At 46.6% G+C, this 21,353-nt stretch overlaps 1 protein-coding gene across 2 annotated transcripts in view; it reads left to right on the forward strand.

Moving 5' to 3' along the window:
- TYRO3 (TYRO3 protein tyrosine kinase) overlaps positions 1-21,353 on the forward strand; it is a 721,378-nt gene that overhangs the window by 539,050 nt on the left and 160,975 nt on the right. For both annotated transcript variants that reach the window (XM_069638795.1, XM_069638796.1), the window contains 2 exons: positions 9,015-9,136; positions 19,493-19,602. In XM_069638795.1, coding sequence (XP_069494896.1) covers positions 9,015-9,136; positions 19,493-19,602 — 232 coding nt within the window. The remainder of the gene's footprint in view (positions 1-9,014; positions 9,137-19,492; positions 19,603-21,353) is intronic.

The following is a 21,353-nucleotide window of genomic DNA, read 5'->3' on the forward strand; positions in this document are numbered from 1 at the left end:
TTTACAGCCTTCAGGCCTTCTGAAGAAATACATGCAAACACGTTTATTCCTTTCGGACCTGTGAAAGCGGTCAGTGCCTTGGCAACTGGTTAGCGCTTTGAAGCTGATCTACGCAGCGCAGAAGGGCAAAGCAGTGCACGATCATTCTTGGATTACCAGAAAAACCTTCAGTTCTGGTAGATTTCCCCTGAAAGCGGGAAGCCAAACACGGGCGGGGGGGCGTGGGGGAGGGGAGTCTGATAAGATTGACCATAGGGATTCAGGCCATATGGAGCTTTGCAGCATGTGTGAAAGGGAACACGTCCGGCCATGTGTTCTAAAGAGGTTGTCACCCATGGCAACTGAGCCGAACCAAAAGTGTGAGGAATCTACAAGGCCAACTATGCCCCTATGGGGAGGCAACTTGGCATCCTGCCCTCAACGAAGCATGCAGAAAAACCAGTGCCAGTTCCGCTACTAATGTAATATTGTAGCCTTTGGTTGGTCTTGGAGGATCCCTCACATGCCTGCCGCTGGTTGGTCTAGGACTAGGAGGGTCCCTCACTTGCTCGCCGCTGGTTGGTCTAGGGCTAGGAGGGTCTCTCACTTGCCCGCTGCTGGTTGGTCTAGGACTAGGAGGGTCCCTCACTTGCCCGCTGCTGGTTGGTCTAGGAGGATCCCTCACTTGCCTGCCACTGGTTGGTCTAGGAGGATCCTACACGTGCCTGCCGCTGGTTGGTCTAGGAGGATCCCTTACTTGCCTGCCGCTGGTTGGTCTAGGAGGATCCCTTACTTGCCTGCCGCTGGTTGGTCTAGGAGGATCCCTCACTTGCCCGCCGCTGGTTGGTCTAGGAGGATCCCTCACTTGCCTGCCACTGGTTGGTCTAGGAGGATCCTACACGTGCCTGCCGCTGGTTGGTCTAGGAGGATCCCTTACTTGCCTGCCGCTGGTTGGTCTAGGAGGATCCCTCACTTGCCCGCCGCTGGTTGGTCTAGGAGGATCCCTCACTTGCCTGCCACTGGTTGGTCTAGGAGTATCCTACACGTGCCTGCCACTGGTTGGTCTAGGAGGATCCTACACATGCCTGCCGCTGGTTGGTCTAGGAGGATCCCTTACTTGCCTGCCGCTGGTTGGTCTAGGAGGATCCCTCACTTGCCCGCCGCTGGTTGGTCTAGGAGGATCCCTCACTTGCCCGCCGCTGGTTGGTCTAGGAGGGTCCCTCACTGGCTCGCCGCTGGTTGGTCTAGGAAGGTCCCTCGCTTGCCCGCCGCTGGTTGGTCTAGGAGGGTCCCTCACTTGCCTGCCGCTGGTTGGTCTAGGAGGGTCCCTCACTTGCCCGCCGCTGGTTGGTCTAGGACTAGGAGGATCCCTCACTTGCCCGCCGCTCATGTTGTCCTGTCCAAGGAACGCCCTACATCCGGAGACCGTTCCAGCCCTCGACTCCTCCCCTGGGGCACTTTGTTTTGCGCTCACATCCTCTTCTATTTAGAAACCATCATTGGCAATGCCACCAGTTTTGTCTAGTCATGGGAATGGCACTTGTAGTGGTATTAACTGGCCATCGATGGTAGCAGCTGTAAAATGATGCGAGTACCTGGGTATCAAACTGTTGGCTTTGCCAATGCTTGCTTTTAACAGGACGCCAGTGAAGGGCATGCATACTGCTTATAAATCGAGTGGCTGAAGGCAGACCTGGTTAAGACATTTGTATTACACCAATAGCGGGTTTGCAGCTACAATTAACTCTCAGAAGACTGCTTGAAAAAAACACTGGCATGCGCCACCTGATAGCCCACTGGAATTGCAACATATTTTGGCCTTAACCGATTGCAGTTTGTTCTACGCTTGAGGCTTTTCAACGTCTGTCACTGAGACGGGCAAGTAACATTCAGACTAAGGTCTACGGAATTCCCAGACGGCCCATAGTGCACTGAGAACATGGCAGTAGAAGTAAAACGCTGTACTAGCGCCACATGACACAACTCTGACATCCCAGCGGAACTATACCTGTTCATGCCTGGAAGTCTGGTTACAAGGGCATCAATTTGGAAATCCGCCCCTATAGATGGCCCCGCCCCATGTATGGTCATATTTTTTGCATATTTGCACAACTATAGGCGTACTAGCGGTTAGCTTCAAGTCAGCACTCAGCTCAGGGTCAGAAAAAATTGAAAAATTCAGCTTTGGTTGGTTACTTTCATATGTGCATACGTCAGGCCAAATTATGTAGATTGGTGATTCTGAACTGTTGTCTGACGTTTAAAAAATGTAAATCTTTCTTGCTGCTAATTAGGTCGAGCTATAAGCTGAAACTATTTGCGAGATAATTGTACATAGGAGAGGGTTTGGATGTGAGGGGGGCAGAGCTTAGGTCCCGCCTATGGCCAACTCCACCCATAACACAGACCCCTTTGTGCAACCTTTCTGCTCTTAAGAGGATTCCAATGTTATCTCTAAGCAGTCTTCGGAAAGGTTTTGATATGATAGGTTATTTATAACGCACATAATACTGAGAGGTTTCTAAGTGCGTTCCCGGGGATCGAACCTGTGGTGCTGCGGTCGTCTTGCTTCCAAGGCGAGCACGTTGCCCCTGAGCTATCCTCCCGAGACATGGGTTCATTGCAGCTGTAAGGCAGCTCCTGGTGTAATAGAGCCATCTTAACCAAGTGCGCCTTCAGCCCATTGATTTATAAGCGGCTTGTGTCTGTGGCAGTGGTAGAAGTGTGCCAAAAAAAGTAGTGGACCTATGGTCTTGACACGAGAGTGTAGGCGGAAGCATAGTGCAACGTGACAGGGTTTTGCAGCCGGGCCATTGCAATAGTATAAGTGACTCGTAACTAAGGCTCTGATTACAACTTTACACTTGCACAGGGACATGAATGGACAACTCCTCTGTATAGAATGGTGAACATGGTGGTAAAAAGTACAGGAATGGTAAACAAGTAGTGGAACACCGCTCCCGACCGTTCCCGCTCACTTCCATCACTGGTCCTTGCATCCTTTTCGTGCAATGTGTTCCTGGTAAACACAAGAATTGACAAAGCTAAAATGTTTGTCTCTTGTATAGGCATTTTCAGAGTACTGCCATAGTATGCCCAGGTATTAACATAATTTGCCATCGTATGATTGCCCATCTTGTGCCATTGTACGGCCACGTAGTGCCATTATGGCAGTGCCTGGAAGTCGCCTTGCCCATATCTACACAGTAGCCAAAAGTGTTGGCTTTGCCAGTGCTGGTTTCTAGAAGCAATGCTTATGACAAAGTGCGCCAATCAGGCAAACCTAACACTAGGACGGCTTGTCTTGCTCTCGTGCACTGCGCTTATCGGGTTTGCTGCTCCTTCGTCATTCGGCCTAGTTGCCAAAATATTCTATGTGGTCCCGCACTAAAGCCCCCTTTCTCTCATAAGCAGCAGGCTTCCAATGCGCCCGCCTCTGAGCGGCAGTGACGTGGCAAACAATTGAAATATAAACATGGCGTATGGTTTCATGAACAACAACTAAAACATTGGATTTGAATGAAGTTGGCAATTCAAAAATCCATAGTGAACATCAGACATAAAAGCATTTGTTGAAGATTCATCAAGTGGGAGACTGAGATATTTATTTATATTTATCAACCTATAGGTGTTATACCTAGGAGCGAAACAGCGTTCCACTGAGCAGCAGGTGGGCCTGCTGTCCTCGTGTGCATTTCCACACTGAGCTGCCGGCTTGAGTCCTAGGATGTGATTGATGTATTTATTTTTAGCAACCTATAGGTGTTGTACCTAGGAGTGAAACGGCGTTCCACTGAGCAGCAGCTGGGCCTGCTGTCCTCGTGTGCATTTCCACACTGAGCTGCCGGCTTGAGTCCTAGGATGTGATTGATGTATTTATTTTTAGCAACCTATAGGTGTTGTACCTAGGAGTGAAACGGCGTTCCACTGAGCAGCAGCTGGGCCTGCTGTCCTCGTGTGCATTTCCACACTGAGCTGCCAGCTTGAGTCCTAGGATGTGATTTACGTATTTATTTATTTTTTAGCAACCTATAGGTGTTGTTCCTAGGAGCGAAACAGCGTTCCATTGAGCAGCAGCTGGGCCTGCTGTCCTCGTGTGCATTTCCACAATGAGCTGCCAGCTTTAGTCCTAGGGTGTGATTTACGTATTTATTTATTTATTTTTTAGCAACCTATAGGTGTTGTACCTAGGAGCGAAACAGCGTTCCATTGAGCAGCAGGTGGGCCTGCTGTCCTCGTGTGCATTTCCACACTGAGCTGCCGGCTTGAGTCCTAGGATGTGATTTATTTTGTTGTGCAATTGGCCCCGCATATCCTCCCAGAACACGGCTCCAGAGTTCTCTGTCCCAAAGGCATACTTTCTGGCTGATGTGAAATGCATGCTAGTCCCCTCTTTTCCCTGACTCCAGGCAGAGAACACTTCCGTTGCCGTGGATACGAGGCATGTTTGGCTGATCCAAAATAAGCGCTATGGTCCGACCTTGTGTTCATAGATTTTTTTTATACTGCACCAAATCGCCACCGTAGCATTTGGCGGAAGGCTTGTCCCAAAGCGCAGAGAGGTAGCCAGATCGTTACCATGTTACATCAACAGTGTTTTTTTTCGATGGGTTTTTTACCTAAATTCTTTTTCTTGAAAAAAACTCATCAAAAAATATATGGGGTAGTGGGTAATGGTATGAAAGGGGTAGGGAATCCTGTTGAATTAATAGGGGAGGGAGTGGGGGGACGGGCGTCCCACCCATCCCACCCCCACCCAAAATCACAAAAACACATTTTAATGATTCTTTGGGAGAAAAAACGTTTTGGTAAAAAGCCCATCGAAAATAAGACTGTAATAACACAGACCCTCCAGTTCATAGTCTGTGGAAGGCGAAGGGTTGGGGTAAAATGGGGATGGGACCCAGACGCTAAATGCCTGGAGCAAAGGATGAAGTTGGACGTAGAATGTTTTGTGATTGCCTGGGTGCATGGCAGTCCTGGGAGTTGGACCATAGACGTAATGATGTAGACAATATGGGGGGTTTCTAATGTGTATTGGATGAACTGGACTGAGTTAAACAGCAGATATGGTGAATAGGTCAATTATTCTATGTCATTTGTGGATACCTGAGGGGCTCGACGTGTGATTGGTCAATCCTAAAGGAATGTGATGGTTTATATGCCTTGGCCTACCTTTAACGTACACTGAAGGTCTTCTGAGCGCTACTGCTGGGACGGCCAAGCCTGAGGGTCGAGTTTAGCCTATTAAAGAATAGACTGTGTAGGGAGGGCAATGGTAATGTGTAATGTATGCTGGCTGCCCACTCACTGTAGAGTGTAACATAGCAGCATCTGCTTGGTTTCCTAGTAGATAGCGGTGGGCTGAAGAATCGGCCTGAAAGACCGAGTTCAAAAGTCCGAATGGGAGATTTGGCCGAATTTCGGCCGTTCGAAAAATACTGAACGGCCGAAAAGTTTGACCAAATACCCCATTCGGTGGTGGGGGCTGCGGGGGTGTCCCCCGCACCCTTGCTCACTATATATCCCCGCAGCAGGTCCCGAAAAGACCCAAAAAAAAAAGGAAAGGACCCTGTGATGCTGGTTCCCGATCGCGGAGGTGAAAGGGAACAGGCGCCGCAGGGACACGGCGAGTCAGCAGCAAGGTAAATAGGGGGTGGGGGTGTGGGTGGGGCAGGGCCAAGTCAGAAGTGTTCAGGGGAGAAAAGACCAAAGGTTATTTCGGAAAGATAATCTTCAGTCTTTTCTCCCTCGAACATTTCCATTTCAGGCTTTCAACCCTGATCCGTGGGCTGATGGCTCAGGGTACTGACTAGTGGCCAGGGTTTGTTGGGTCACTCAGGCTGATGCGCTACTTCATTTCTTCCCTCCCTTCCAACCCGAGGCAAAAGGTTAGCCCCCCAAAAATAGAAGTGTACCTGACTCTATTAGAGACAGCCCTTTTTTTGGAAGGACTCTGCACTCAAAAGGTTCCACCCAATAGAAACATTTCAGAAAGTTGCTTGAAAGAACTAGACTAAATGCTTACTCGACCTTTTGACTGCTGGAGCCTTCGTGCTTTCCTGTGTGAATTAAGAACTAAATATATACATAGAGCTGTCTTAAAGACAGTTAAAGGGTTAAAATATATGTTCGTGTTCAACTACATCAGAATCCTGCAAACTTTGGCTTGCCAGATTCTTTTGACTACAACTTCCATCCGCCCTAGCGATCACTCTCAATGGCGAGGGATCATGGGAGACATAGTCCTCTCGGCAGTTGACAGTTGCGGACCCCTGGCCTAAGTCTTCTCTTGTCAAACGTTTCCCTCACCTCTATGCTCCACACCCCTTACCCCCTCTGAAGCAGCTGTCAGATGGGGTTAGCACAACGAAAAATGTATAGGATAACAAACAAAACTATAGAAGCTGTCTCACTATTCCCTAAAAAGGAAACCATGATTCCAGAAATTGCTCATACATCTGCAGTTCCAATCACAACCTTGGAATGGTATCTTCCACGGCCAGTGCAGGGATTTTTACTGGCAGTTGAGGCGCCATTTTGAGCGGTGTCTTTGAAGTGCTCGGCCTTTCTTTTTGAGCTCTTTGAGATCCGAATTGAACCCTTTGGCCAGAAACTGTTTGTGACCTGTTCAAATGGTGTTGGTCGTCAAAGGGCGTAGTCCTTCAGGGCTAGAGGCATTCCAATAGGAGGTGGATGACTGGGTTTGATGGAGGCGGAGGGCGGAGGGCGGAGGGCTGAGGGGGGTGTTCCCCAGAGGGGAATCATATTGGTTCCCATTCGATGAAGCCAAGAGGTTTTCTCCAAAGCATTGTACAAAAAAAGAAATGTGTAACCAATCCTCCATTGTCATCAGTGCGCTACTTTGTAATCTTGCCACATGTTTGTGCCCTCTCTCATAGGTCGCAGATTTTATGAATTGTAACCCAGCGTTGCTTTTATATTGAAACTGTATGTTATGTTCAAGGTTCTTATACCGCGCACTATTGCCACCTGCATGGTCTCCTGGCGCTCTGGCGGATCGATAATGCGAGGAGGACAGGGGTTTGCTCAGTAGGATTGAGTGGGAAAAAGAGCAAGAGAGGTGTGATGTGTTGTTGGCAGCTTCGGTTGACACCGTGCACTGAGCGCAGGTGTGTTTTTCGGTTGGTAGCTGCCATGTGCTGTTGGGCGAGGCTATGTGCGGTTTGTTTCGTCGTCGTGGTGGCGGTGTGAAGTGCGTGCGCTTTGTTGTGCTGTACAGGCATGGTTTTGTTTAGTTCAGAGCTTGAGACGTGCATGCAGAAGGGTGAGTCTTTAGTAGGGTTGTTGGTGCCAGTGCATTTCCTACCCCCGCTGTTCTGACTGTGGCCCATACCCCTTCCCGCGTCGATCATTTTAGAGTAAAGCAATTACCACCAAGGGTAGTGCGTTCCCTGTGCCCCATGGTCAGCCCGTGCGCTGCTTGGTTTCTGCATCCAGCCCTATTCCTTTAGGTATGGATGTATGTAGGGTGATATCAAATCGCTGTAGATGGGAAGGAGAATGGGAAGGGGATGTGGGAAATGGGCCAGAGGAATGATGGTTGAGATGGAAGAAAAATCGGAAGGATGACGGTGAAAAGAAACAATGACTCCGGGGACGAGGGCAGAGAGAGCGAACACATGTAGTGCTTTTCCGCAAGCATTGTCTGTAGATGCAGGTCCTGCTCTGCCCCGACTCCTTCCCTAATGGATACCTTTACCCATCTACTGTGCCCACCCTAATGCCAGTGGATCACACTGAAAGGATATTAAAGAAGAGACTATACTAGTTGTGACTAGTGGAGGAGGTTGTGTGCTGTCGATCGACCTCGCACGAAAATATCTAGAGGTCCCTGTGCCGGATTCCCAAAGGTTTGCACTGGAGTAAATTAGGAGACACCCGTGAGTATCTCTGATTGGCTCCTGATATCTTGTACCTGATTCACAACACCTAAAGGTGGAGCAAAACCAGAGATATTGATATTGATAGTTTATTTCTATCGCGCTCGTACACAAGTGGTTCAGAGCGCGACAAGGCAAAGGGAGGAGAACAGGGGAGAACAAAACAACGATCTTACTAGGCCCAGTGTCATTGAGAACGCGCAAGTGCATAGGGGAGGGGGAAAGTGCATGGAAGGGGGGTAGAAAAGGAGAGTGCAGAGCAAGGAGAACCAGAAAATAATACATTTAATAAATAAATGCTCCAGCCATTCCCAAAGCTGCTCCGATTCGAGGCGGCTTTGTAAAGTGGGTATAGGGCGACATCAGGTGCTACTCCAAGCTCCTCCGGGGCAAATCCTGATTTCACTGTGTGCACATTTTTGATGATCGGGCACCTGTGGCTTTTTTTTGGCCACTGGGACCCCTGGTCGGGTGAAACAGTCTTGCATTCGCTCCAGGACCAGCCAACACATTCCAGAAAAAGTTACTTTTACACCCTCGTCCCTTGCGCTCATGAATATACTGCGTTCCCCTCTTCTGCGGCGCACAAGTCGAGGGAATACGCGGGTGGATGGCGTCTGCCCACTTTTTGAGACGGCAGAGGCAGTCCCCTTTGTTTGTTTATTTTTTTGTTTGTTTATTTTTTGTTATTGTTGTAACTGTTAATGTGTTCCACCCACTTGAAGTGACAGTGCCATGGCAGGGAATCGAACCCAGGTCTTGGGGGGGTTGAGGTGATACACTTAGCCACAAGATCACATGAATCGTATATCAAAGAGCTGAAAAATGTCTATATTGGCATTCGGTTGTGCAGGATATGTTTTGTTACAGAATCCTAGATCTAAAAGGTGGATACCTTTTTATACTTAGCCTGCAATGTACTAGGAAAATCTGTGCGCTTTGCAAATGCGTATTGGTCCTGTATAATTGTTCAAGTGTGAAGTAGAAGTTGAATGACATTTGCATAATTCTCCATAGGGTATGATCACTTCCTGTGACATCACTTCCCAATAAAAGCCCAGCTCGTCTGCCAGAATGACATGAGCCTTCACTTGCTCAACGGCCATATGTCCAATGTGCTTCTCTCCACAGGTGTGAGCTTGCGAAGTCGCACCAAGGGCCGTCTTCCGGTTCCCATGGTTATCCTGCCATTCATGAAATACGGCGACCTTCACACATACATGCTGATGTCCCGGATTGGAGAGGAACCCTTTGTAAGTCTTTTGCATTATTGTCCGGTCTGCGATCATCGCGTCATTACAAGACCTGGTGGCGGGTGTATGTTAAATCAAGAAGGGGTCATGGGGGTACATACTTTTTTCACAACATCTCATTTGTATTCGGGGAGAGGTAATGAAACCATAAGGTAGAGCCTGGATATCAGAATAATCAAGTATGGGATGGTGTCTTCCGAACCAGCATTGCCAAAGGCGATGGTTTAGGCGTTTTACCACCATCGTATAGGCATTTGCCAGGCATTCACCATCAGATGCTTGGGTTCTACCATTATTTTCTCAGGTGCTCGCATTTTGCACCAGCTGTTGCCGTGAGAAAGCCAGGTACTCTCCCAGTCAAGATTTGCAATCAAAAGCCTTGGTACTCCCACCATTGCAGCAAATGCGTCCATATTCAATCTAATAACTGGAACTGTCATTAAATTCACAGGTGCCCACATCCTTGGTGATGTATTTTGAAGCCATGGTGCTTTCATGACTGGAGTACAGCTACACCGTTTCCAGGGTTGTCTACTCCAGGCCCGGATCCACGTCTGGTTTTCCCAATACTCCTCATTAATATTCATGAAGTAAATTTGCATACAATGATTCTAAATGTGTGCACATTTTTCCTCATGAATATTAATGAGGGATATCCTGAAAACCCATCCGGATCCCGGCCCTCGAGGCCTGGAGTTGGACAACCCTGGACTTTACACCATAAGTGTAGTACACAGTCCAGCCTATCTCCTCATCCTTCTACTATGAACATGACAACAGTAAGCAATTGGTGTCGCCACCAGTCACCCAAAACTAAAAACAAGAGAAGGTTAGGAAATTCTGTCTGGGATTGCGCGACACCTATCATTGGGGAACTGGATTAATACATGACCAGATTTATACGTATCAGTATTTTGTGTGTTCATTCTTGGCGTATTTGCGCTCAGTCAAAATCTTAACCGGGCATTTCTAAAATGTATGTGATTTGGAGCGTCTCGTGCGGGCAACTGTGTTGGTGTGAAACTTTGTGACGGTTCAGGGACAGTCTGACCTTTGGCTCCTCGCTCAAGTAAGTGGCGCCACTGAATGGACAGGGATAGGCCATTAGAAGTAATGGTGAATGTTTGTAGGCAACTTTCCCAACGAGGACCTTAGATTTTACCAACCAGCTGCCTGGGCTTCCCCTCAGTCTAAACACATATTTATTCTTAGAACATAGCTGGGAGTAAATGAGTTGCATATGCTCCTCTATGTCTGTCTTTAAAAGATTATGGCTAAGGGCTGCGGGCCGTTACCGGCCATGGCGATCCCCCCTCCCCCGCCACGCCCCCACTGCGGGGTTGAAAGCCATTAGCACCGTGGGGTTTATCCGGGAGGCACATTTTTTTTTCTTCCTCCTGAAGATTGGCACTGCAAACACCGCCAATCTCTAGAGGAAGGGGGGTGAGATCCAAGTTGACACAAAGTCCCTTTTCCATTTCTATGGTGGGCAGAGCGAGAGATGTGCCAGACCGGAGCATACAACTCTGGACACACTTAACAAGCATAAATCAACTATCCCTTTCTCAATCCGCCTTCTTTCGACTTTTAGGTGTAGTATTTTGTCTCTTTCATGTGAATCACAGAAAGTGACAGACACAACAAGGTAAAACTAATGTTAAATCATACACATTTTATTCAATCAAATTGTCTAAAAAAGATTTTAAAACAACTGAAGAGCAAATGCATATGATATTGTCCCTACAATAGATCAACCCCCCGGAAACAAAAAAGAGGGACCACCCCATATAGTGTTACGCATACAACTCTGGTCCTGCAGGTAAGTGGGGAGGGAGGGATGGGGTGGGGAAGAGGTTTGGTTTGGGGAGGTGAGTGGTTGGGAGGCAACGGAGAGAGGCACCCTGTTGCCTCCCCACATTACATTATCAAAAACAAAAAAGATGGCGCCACCCGGGGAACAGTCTGGGGTGGCTGGAACAGCGGGCGTAGAATGTGTATTCTCGCCCGCTGTTCCAGCCACCTGATCGGCTTTGCACTCTTCCCCGGGTGCGACTGTTTCATCTCACCCAGCATTTGATTGTCCTACAGAGCAATAGGCCAGTGCTGGAAGGGCATCCGAATATGCTATTGTGAGCCAATTGTCTTTGGTCAAAGTGGGCCAGTTTGATGAGTTACTGCACTCTGCAGCTGGTAGTTTTGACCATTGTTATTGGCCAAGTGTGCCTCAAATCACACTATTTGCAACACCTTTTTACTCAAAACTCCTCCCTGGGATGGTACTCAAACAGTCCATTAAGAAATGTAAAGAATTGCCTTTTCTGATTGTGGGTCACTTTTACATTAGGGCCCGTGCTGATATTGTGGCCGAGCCCGACGCAGATCCCATCTTTGGTGTGTACTGGTGTTTAAGTCACTTGAGGGTACGCTTGTGGAAGGCTGAATGGCGATGGGCACCATCTTAAAGTCGAACGGGTCCATTCAGACAGGGTTGGTGTTGGGACCCAAAGGCTGTGCATTATTTAGCATTCAACCTACTCTGGGCAAACCTCAGGCGACTTTTCATACTGGGTTTCAGGTGTCTTTCAATGTGACCTTGGACCTCATTATGACTCTGGCGGTAGCCGTGCTGGTAAAACCGGCACGGCTGCCGCCGGAGTAATTTTTTTCCGGCGCCTGTGAATGGCCAATTACCGGGGCATTACAGTCCCGGTGGACCTGGTAATTGCCCATTCCCGGGCTCTTGAAAAAAAATGCTCCCAATTCCAGTTGAGCTCTAGGGCTCAATGGGAATGGGGAGGCCGGATGCACCGGCACCATTCTGAATGGTGCCGGTGCATCCGACATGGTCTGCCCGTGGGTGCCGGTCCGCCCGCCAGGTCAGACCTGGCGGGCAAAAAAGCACCTGCAAGCAGAACTCGTAGTTTGCCGGTTCAGTAACTACAGTACCGGCAAGGTTACAGGCACCGGTAGACACTGGACCGGCAAACTTGTAATGAGGCCCCATGTCCTGATTTTTATAAAACTAAAATCTACTTTTTATGGAAAATGGCCATGCCCCTACTTGAACAATGCCAGCTACTTTTAGGTATCTATTTGCATGTGATGTGTATTTTGACTGCTGTATTCTGGCCATTTCACATGTCCACACCTTTAGCAAACGACATCCATTGAGGGAGTGAAAGTAATTCATAGCAGACTGCCCGGCTGACAAAGGGATGCAAGGCCTGATATATACACTCTTAAAAGGGAGATGCTAAGCAGACCTGGAGAGCCGTGGTAGGTCAGAAGGAGGAGACCGACCAATAGGTGCCATTTTCAAAAAGGTTCATTGTAAAATAATAAAGAACATGCCTAACTTCCCCTATGCCAAGGGTTTCCCTACCTAGCACAACTAAACTAGGTAGCTCATCGTCAATGGTGAAGTCCAAAGAAAAAGTCTAACCTAAGCTGCTCTGACCCTACCACCAATAATAAACAACTAAAGGCCAGGAGAATGGCTCCCGTCTCCTGGATTGCAAGGAGAAGGGCTCCCTTCTCCCTTCTCTTGGATTGCAAGGAGACTGGCACCCTTCCCTGGAATTGCACAGAGAATGTCCCCCTTCTCCTGGATTGCAAGGAGACTGGCTCCCTTCCCCTGAATTGCAAGGAGAAGGACTCCCTTCCTCTAGATTGCAAGGAGACTGGCTCCCTTCCTCTAGATTGCAAGGAGACTGGCTCCCTTCCTCTGGATTGCAAGGAGACTGGCTCCCTTCCTCTGGATTGCAAGGAGACTGACTCCTTTCCCCTGAATTGCACGGGGAATGGCTCAGTTCCCCTGGATTGCAAGGAGACTGGCTCCCTTCCCCTGAATTGCAAGGAGAAGGACTTCCCTCCTTTGGATTGCAAGGAGACTGACTCCTTTCTCCTGAATTGCACGGGGAATGGCTCAGTTCTCCTGGATTGCAAGGAGACTGGCTCCCTTCCCCTGAATTGCAAGGAGACTGACTCCTTTCCCCTGAATTGCACGGGGAATGGCTCAGTTCTCCTGGATTGCAAGGAGACTGGCTCCCTTCCCCTGAATTGCAAGGAGAATGGCCCCCTTCCCCTGAATTGCTTTTTCAGCAGAGTTCTCCTCACTACTCTATCTCCAGATAGTCTCTTGCCTATGTCTCGTAATAAGGTCTTCGGTTCTTTCAATTGGCATTTCCAGGCCCTTTATATTGGTTCCCTTGACTCTTCAGATTCCCACTGTGACTTTCTCTTCCTTGACTGAGCCTCTGAATAGGGGTTGTTCATCACAACCCTTCTTTCTGATTTATCTTCTCGATAAGACAAGTAGGTTGAGTCCATATTTGACTCTTGTTTTTCTGATGTTTTTGCCACTCACTCGGATGAATAATTCTCACTCTTCTTGTATTGTTGCCATTCACTGGGACGAGTATGTTCAGTCCCTCAATGATCAAGAAAATCGTTATATAGTGTGCACACCTGTCTATTACTATGTACATTTTAAGGTATTCAAATAAACAATAGTAGATGTCTTTCATAATTAGGCATGGCATAATTATCTCTCATAATCTGTGTATCCAGAGGATATCCCTCATTGATTTATTTCAGTACAATAAATAATAATAAATAAATTTGTGACATCATCACGCTCAAGCGTCAGCACGTACGCTCACCCTTTATTTAAGTCGGCCACTTTGTTGTCAACAATGTGGTGTCTTTAATAACATGGAACACTGTCTGACCGGTCAGAACTTTATTAAGATGAGAATTTCGAGATGAATAGTTACATCTCCTTAGTATAACCAACAGAGACACCCTCTGAGAACTCTGCTTCATTTGCAGGCAATCTAATTTATCTACACAGACCGGCTACATCTTGAACTATTGAGCGATCGTGCATGTCACAATCCATTTCAGCAGTGAACGTGAGTGGATTCACTCCTTATTCACCTTCTCTGACCACAGCTACTGATGCAACTAATATTTTTTGACTTGGTGCGTAGCGCTCAAATTAGTAGAGAATCCTTGTAGATTAATTTAAATTTTAGATCCACACTGAACATGGCATTAAGCCAATTTCTCAATTGAGCACTTTGGAAATTGAAACAAAGTAGAGAAGGAGTAGCCTAAACGATATCCTTTTGGTTAGAGGTAAGCATCTATGTTGATCCCTCAGAAAGAAAATTGTTAACATCCAGAATTAGCCAAATGACACAACTTTTTTTTAATAGGTGGGGTAACACTTTAGACTTTTAAGGAACAGAACTTCTTACCCATCCCAAGAGAAGTGATCTTGTGTATCTCATTACTATAAGAGTGAATGAAAATTGAATCCCATATGGGATAATTATTGAAACATTATGAGGGACTTCTTGAAATTTGATAAATCTGTGATACTGACTGTACCCTTTACTCACTCTTTAGACTGATCGTGAATGTTAGATATCTCCCATTGAAATTTGCTCCTGATGAAGGGATTAACGGAAACGGGTTGAGTTTTAAAAAAAAGAAAATGTATTTATGAACATGTACAAAGATTTTGCAATACCCTCTTATGATTATCTTCATGTAATGTTTGAAACACATGAAATATTATCCTCATTTTTTTCTGATTTTGATCATTATTAACGGTGTGCCGGGGACGGGGAGGTCCATCACTTAAGAACACTGTTTTGTTTTCAAGTTCCTGAATGATCCTCACTCTTTTTGTATTCCTGCCAGTCACTGGGACAAATGAGATTACTCCAATATTTATATTCGGTTTTCCAAGGTTTATAATTGCGATTGTCCCACCTATTTCTCACACCCTCTTCCCGGTTCTCCCGCTCCCCCCTTTACCTTTGGTGTAATGGGGCTGCGTCACTGCGTCATTGTTGTTCTTTACTTCCGTTGTCAGTCAATACGGCTCCTCTGCCTTCTTTCGTTGGACACGCTTCAGTGTCGGTATGTGGTATCGGCAAAGAAAGGGATATCCACTCTTTCCCCTTACTGTCCACCATGGGTCTGCACTCTCGTCAGTCAGGACGGCTTCTCTGCTTTCTTCCTTTTGCTCCTTTGACACGCTGTGTTGTCATTGTGGTATCTACAAAGAAAGGGATATGCACTCTTTCACTATTCTGGCCACCACGTTTCACGCTCTGCTCCCTTGTGGCATTTCCTTCGGTCTGACAAACGTGTCCGCGTCCATCCTCAGCGTGCTGCTCTTCAGTCACGTCAGGGTTGGGGCTCGTCTGGAGCCCAATACGAATATCCCTCGAGGGACTACAGCCTCTGGACAATCTCTCTCTAGCCCGTTCTCCAATTAGTGCACTTTGGGCACTAAGTCTCTACTATGATTTGCCAACATGCAAACCAGCATTCTCCCTGAGTTACCAGCTTCTCTCTGCCAGCTGGCTTGAAACTCCCGGGTCTTTATTCCTGGTTCTCTTGGCCCTTCCACTTTTATTACACTACGCTGGGGCTTCCCCAGCTTCTCTGAATAGTCCTTTTCTGTTGGCGCTACACTCTTCGTAACTACTTTAGGTTTCTTCGTCTCTGTGATTTAGGTTTCTTCGTCTCAGTGATTTAGGTTTCTTCCTCTCGGTGATTGAAAGACAGGTATTCTTGATCACTCCCATGGTCTTACTCTTCAGAGTACCAGGCTGATACTTTTCTTCTATTGTTACATTACAATAACCGATATAAGAGGAGTCAAGTTGTCTGTCAACTGATAGGGTTGCACTGGATATTTGAGAATACTGACAATGGGGGTTTCTCAGTGGAAAGGGAGTCCTTATCCCCAAGAGGGAAGTCTCTCCCTGTGAGGTCCTGCTTATCGCCGCCCCTAGGGGGAATGTTGCGTAACAGGCTGTCCTCCATAGCCTCACAGGAAGGGGCTCCGCTCTCAGGAGAAGTGACTGAATCTCTTAATTCTCAGTCTACTAAATATCTAAAGAGTGCAGATATAGGCTTTGTTCACTAAGCAAATTGCACCTGATTTGTAAGATTGTGGATAAGAGCATTTGCAGCCAAGCGCAATGAACATTTAGATCTAAGACTTCATGGGAAAGAGTGAATTGTACCTCCAGGCCACACCCACTGTGCATGCGCCGGTGTGGTGGCAATGGGGTGGTAAGTCAAACAAGGGAAACACCTACAGACCTAAATTGTATGACTGAATTAACACAGAAAAATGTAATTTGCTCCTCTGACTCCGACCCCTGTTCCAATCTGCTGTAGGTCCAACTTGGGATGCAGGTAAATCGGCGTAAGCAAAATGCACTTTTTGCAACATTTTTCACACCTGAATATTAACTTTTTTGCTGTTGTTGTTTTTTTAACTTTTGTCCGCCATATGTTAGTTTGCACTTCTAGGGACTTATGCTTGCTTCTTTTTGGCGTGAATCCAGTGCGTTTGTGGGTGCTGCATGCGTTGTTGTTTTTTGTGAATCACCATGCACGGGTAAATTATGGGTGCACATGGTATTCTTCGGGAATCTGGCCCATGGTGATGCAAAAGGCGGCAATCGGAGGTATCGGGGCAAATTGCCATTGTTGAGGCTGAAAGAGAAGCAGGCCAGGAGAAAGTGTCGTTTGGAGCTCGTTAGCGACAAAAATGGCAGCGGCTCAAACGGTAAGGGAATGAAAGCAGACCTGGGGCGCGGAGGTGATCCGCGGCTGAGGTTCGCATTGGAAGACTGTGGGCTATCAAGTATGTCATATTCTTGCACCTAAAGGGACCCCTTAATCTGGAGGCCTTTGTGTTTTCGTTTGATTTGTATCTTTTCCTCCCATCAGTGCCATTACAGAAACTTTGCGCAAGTGCAATAAGCGCAAAAAACATATTCTTTTAATGCATTTTTGCACCATGGCAAAAGACTGGGACTAAGGCAAATATTTCCCTGGTGCAAAAATTCGGCAAAGGACTGGGACTAAGGCAAATATTGCTGTGGTGCAAAACATTGGCAAAGGTCTGGGACTAAGGCAAATATTGCTCTGGTGCAAAACTTTGGCAAAGGACTGGGACTAAGGCAAATATTGCTGTGGTGCAAAACTTTGGCAAAGGACTGGGACTAAGGCAAATATTGCTGTGGTCCTAAACTTTGGCAAAGGACTGGGAGTAAGGCAGATATTGCTGTGGTCCTAAACTTTGGCAAAGGACTGGAAGTAAGGCAGATATTGCTGTGGTTCAAAACTTTGGCAAAGGACTGGGAGTAAGGCAGATATTGCTGTGGTGCAAAACTTTGGCAAAGGACTGGGACTAAGGCAAATATTACTCTGGTGCAAAACGTTGGCAAAGGACTGGGACTAAGGCAAATATTAATCTGGTTCAAAACATCAGAAAAGCACTAGGACTAAGGCAAAGATTGCTGTGGTGCAAAAATGCATTGAAAAGGTATGTTTTTTTGCATTAGGGCAAAGGTTGTCCTAGTGCTAAGTGACCTTGCACTGATGCAGCTTCTTTAATACCTAAAAGTCAAGTGGGAGCTCTTTCCCGGGTAAGGTAACCAGGGGTGGACTGGGAACTAAAAGAGGCCCTGGAAATACTTACTTGGGACCAAAAGAGGCCCTGGAAATACTTACTTGGGACCAAAAGAAGCCCTGGAAATTATTTTCAAAGTGGCCCCACATGACACATTTTCAGCAAGCCCAATGCTTTTCCTATGAGAAAATTAGGAAATGCCACACAAAAGAGGCCCAGAGTGCAGAGGCCCACCGGGAAATCTCCAGAGTTCCCTATACGCCAGTCCACCCATGAAGGTAACACCGGCAGCTCTCTAGGGGTGGGAGGCGCATCGGGGGACATCCGGTTCATCCTAAAAATAGCCAACCTGGCGCTAGTACAAGGAACAGGGTGCTCGAGAATTCACTGCTCCTTGGATTACAGAACTCTTTGCAGTGGCCGTGCAGCCAGTCAGGAGTGCAATTGAGTAACCATGGACGGGTTTCATTTGAAAAGCTGCGACTGAGAATACCCCACTGCCTTAGCCAAGGCTCCTACCCGCAAAGCCAATGGGACGGTTTGGGGAGCGAGTGGCATTACTCACACTATGTGATGATGGAGGTACAGCTGTCGAGGACACCCACTGCAAGGGAGGCCCGATCACATCCAAACAAAATACACAACAAAGCCCTGAGAGCAGCCCTGGGGATGAAACGCTCGGACCAGATCTCCGCGACTAGACGTAGCGTCCATTGGCTCCCTATCAAGGTTTGCATAGAGTTCAATATCCTGATCACTGCTCACTGCTTTGTATACAAAGACGCTCCTCGATACCCGATTCCGTGCATTATCATCAAACCCGTGGTGCGCTCTCTGCGATCCGCCTCCCTCCCTCACATTGCATACGCCAAGATTCAAATAAAAACGAGCAGGCGGAGCCAGCTTTCCCGTCGCTGCGCCCAAGATGGGGAACTTTCATCCCCTCGCAGCCGCGACGAACCATTCATACACAATCTTCAGAAAGCTTCTCAAAACCTGGCTGTTCAACAAATATGACTAACTGCTGTTCTGGCCACCGGGCAGAATCCCCCACAACGACCAAGTCGGCTTCATTGCCTTCGTGATGCGCTGTATGTTCTTCTTTATCCCTCTCTGTACCCGTTTCCTCTCCCCAGGATGTGTACAAACGCTGTGTTACCTCAGGGTCTGGCCGTTACATAAATGCAATAAATAAAACCATTCTTGATGTTTCTTTGCATTCTGGGACTTGTAGTCTTTTATGATCGAAGAGTCGCAGAATTCAGAGAATAAATACAGTACTGATAAGGTGCGAGGGCTTGACCTGGGACATTTTTAGAGCTGCCTGGCGAGAGTTCACATTTTTATTGCCTATAAAAACACATGTTTTTCCCTGGAAATGCCTGCATTTTATGAACACATGAATCCACTTCTATTGACAGAGTGTACTGCGGCCATGTTTGCATGCACAAGGGTGTTTCTGATAAACCCATCAGTATCGTTAATAGAAGAAACGTTTTTTAATCCGCAAACACATGTGTGTTTATTTCATGTTTCCATTTGTGGCGTATGACTATGTTGGCAGTCAAATATTTACGAAACTGATACCCCAAAATTGTCTCTCTAGATTCTAATGTTGTTGGGGGTGGCTCTCTCGTTCTCTCTCTTTCTCTTTCTTCTTCTCTCTCGCTTTTTCTCTTTTTCTCTTTCTCTCTCCTTCTCTTTCTCTCTTTTTCTTTCTTTTCTTCTCCTTTCTCTCTTTCTCTTCATTCTCTTCATTGTTTTCTTTCTGTCTTTCTCTTCTTTCTCTCTTTCACCTCCTCCCACCCCCACCCTCCCCCCATTTGATCTGCTGGTAAACAGATTCTGTTCAGGAATTTCAATTGTAACTCCTGCTACTTTGTTATCCCCCCCCCTCCCTCCCTTAGAATGTGCCCATCCAGACGCTTATACGCTTCATGGTTGAGATCGCCAGTGGAATGGAATATTTGAGCGCGAAAAACTTCATACACCGGGACCTGGCCTCGCGCAATTGCATGTAAGTCTTCCTAATACATGTACCTGTTCTGTAATGCCCCTCTGGGCGAATGTGTGGGTTTTCCACATCCACATTTACAAAGTTGAAGTGTGTTTTCAGTTTTGGCTTTGAACGGTACCTTGACACTATCTAGATGTTAAAATCGTGGTCATCATGGTATTGTATTGGGGTGCGATTTCCTGGATCCGGCACACAACTGTGTTCTCAGATCTCCTCCTAACGCTACACTGCCCAGAGAATGTTTTTTTAATGTATTCTTGGTATGGTTTGTTTTGCTTGCATCGAGCATGTAGTCTGTCTTCTTTGTCCATTATTGTTGTCGGGTAGAATGACAGTGCGTTACTATACTGCAACTGAAGGGCAATAGCGATACCCGCAGGCTGGTCCCTTTAAACAGCACTGGCCAGAAGGGCACTTTTGTGTCCATGGCACACCACAGCACTGGTAGTAAAGCAAGCAGACTTGGCAGTCGCTGCTTCCTCTGGAAAGGACGGATCCTGGTTGGCAGCTGCCCTGCAGCGGCAAGCCAGCTCCCTCTGCAACTTGCACCAGTGCATGGGCTTGCATGGCAGATCACCCCTTCCTTCCTCTGCATTAGTGCGTAGCCCTGGTGGTCCAGGCCTCCAGCCTCAAGTCTGCCTTTTCTCCCCAGCTCAGCAGCTCTAACTAACCTTTCCTTACATTTCCAACACGCTTTAGAATTCCAAGAGCTGCCTCACTTGTTTGGACCTTTGCATCTAGCGTAACTAAGATGCGAGTGTTAAACATTAAACATTAGCAAGGTTCTTTTCAAAATGTCATTGGGGATACGTGGTATCAGTGGAGAATCAAATTCAAGTAGACTTTATTTCGACAAATGTTCATAAAAGACAATGAAAGAAAGAGGATTCTACCTAGGAATCCTCCCGCCCCTGCACACGTTCAATTGTTTGGATAAAGATCCAATACTGTAATTAGTCAGAGTATGATAATGAAAGTATCCTCGAAACGCGTCGCCGAATAAAACGGACTCCCATTTTCTTTTTTCATTCCTTTATGTACACCATGATGTTGTATTGTTTTCTTTTCTGTAAACTGAATATTTTCTTTTGGCATTGAATTATATACTCTATCTATAAAAACAGTTCTTGCATAAGATCTTGTTATTTATCTATCTATATTGAATTTGCACATTACATTATCATACTCTGTGACTAATTACAGTATTGGATCTTAATCCAAACAATTGAAAGTGTGCAGGGGCGGGAGGATTCCTAGGTAGAATCTTCTTTCTGTCATTGTCTTTTGTAGGGGTTTTGTGCCATGATCCCAGTCGTAAACACATAAGATTTATACTTAAAACCATTATTTAAAACGTTTCTATTATAAGGTGTGCACTGGTGTCCAAACTTACCTAAATGGTCATAAAAGCTAATAAAACCGATGCAGATGAAATCAAGAAAACGCATGCATTCAATATCACACCTGTGCAGTATGATTAATTACAATAAACGGAACATCCGAGGAATAAACAGGAATAAACATATATAAAACATCATTGATAAACTTTGTCATTTTTTAGGAAGCAGTTATTGGCGTTTTGTTGCTAGTTGCTATGTCTGCGGCTGACCAACTGAATTTGTAATGTGCCAAATGTTTCCATTTTTGCAACTCTAAACTCTTCCTCAGGACACATGGATCCCATCTGGTGAAAGATTTTAACATCTCTTTATCCCCCTTGACAAAGTTTTTACGGTTATAAAGGGATGAGC

Source organism: Ambystoma mexicanum, chromosome 14, assembly GCF_040938575.1.
Source record: "Ambystoma mexicanum isolate Mex_15411 chromosome 14, UKY_AmexF1_1, whole genome shotgun sequence".
NCBI lineage: Eukaryota > Metazoa > Chordata > Amphibia > Caudata > Ambystomatidae > Ambystoma > Ambystoma mexicanum.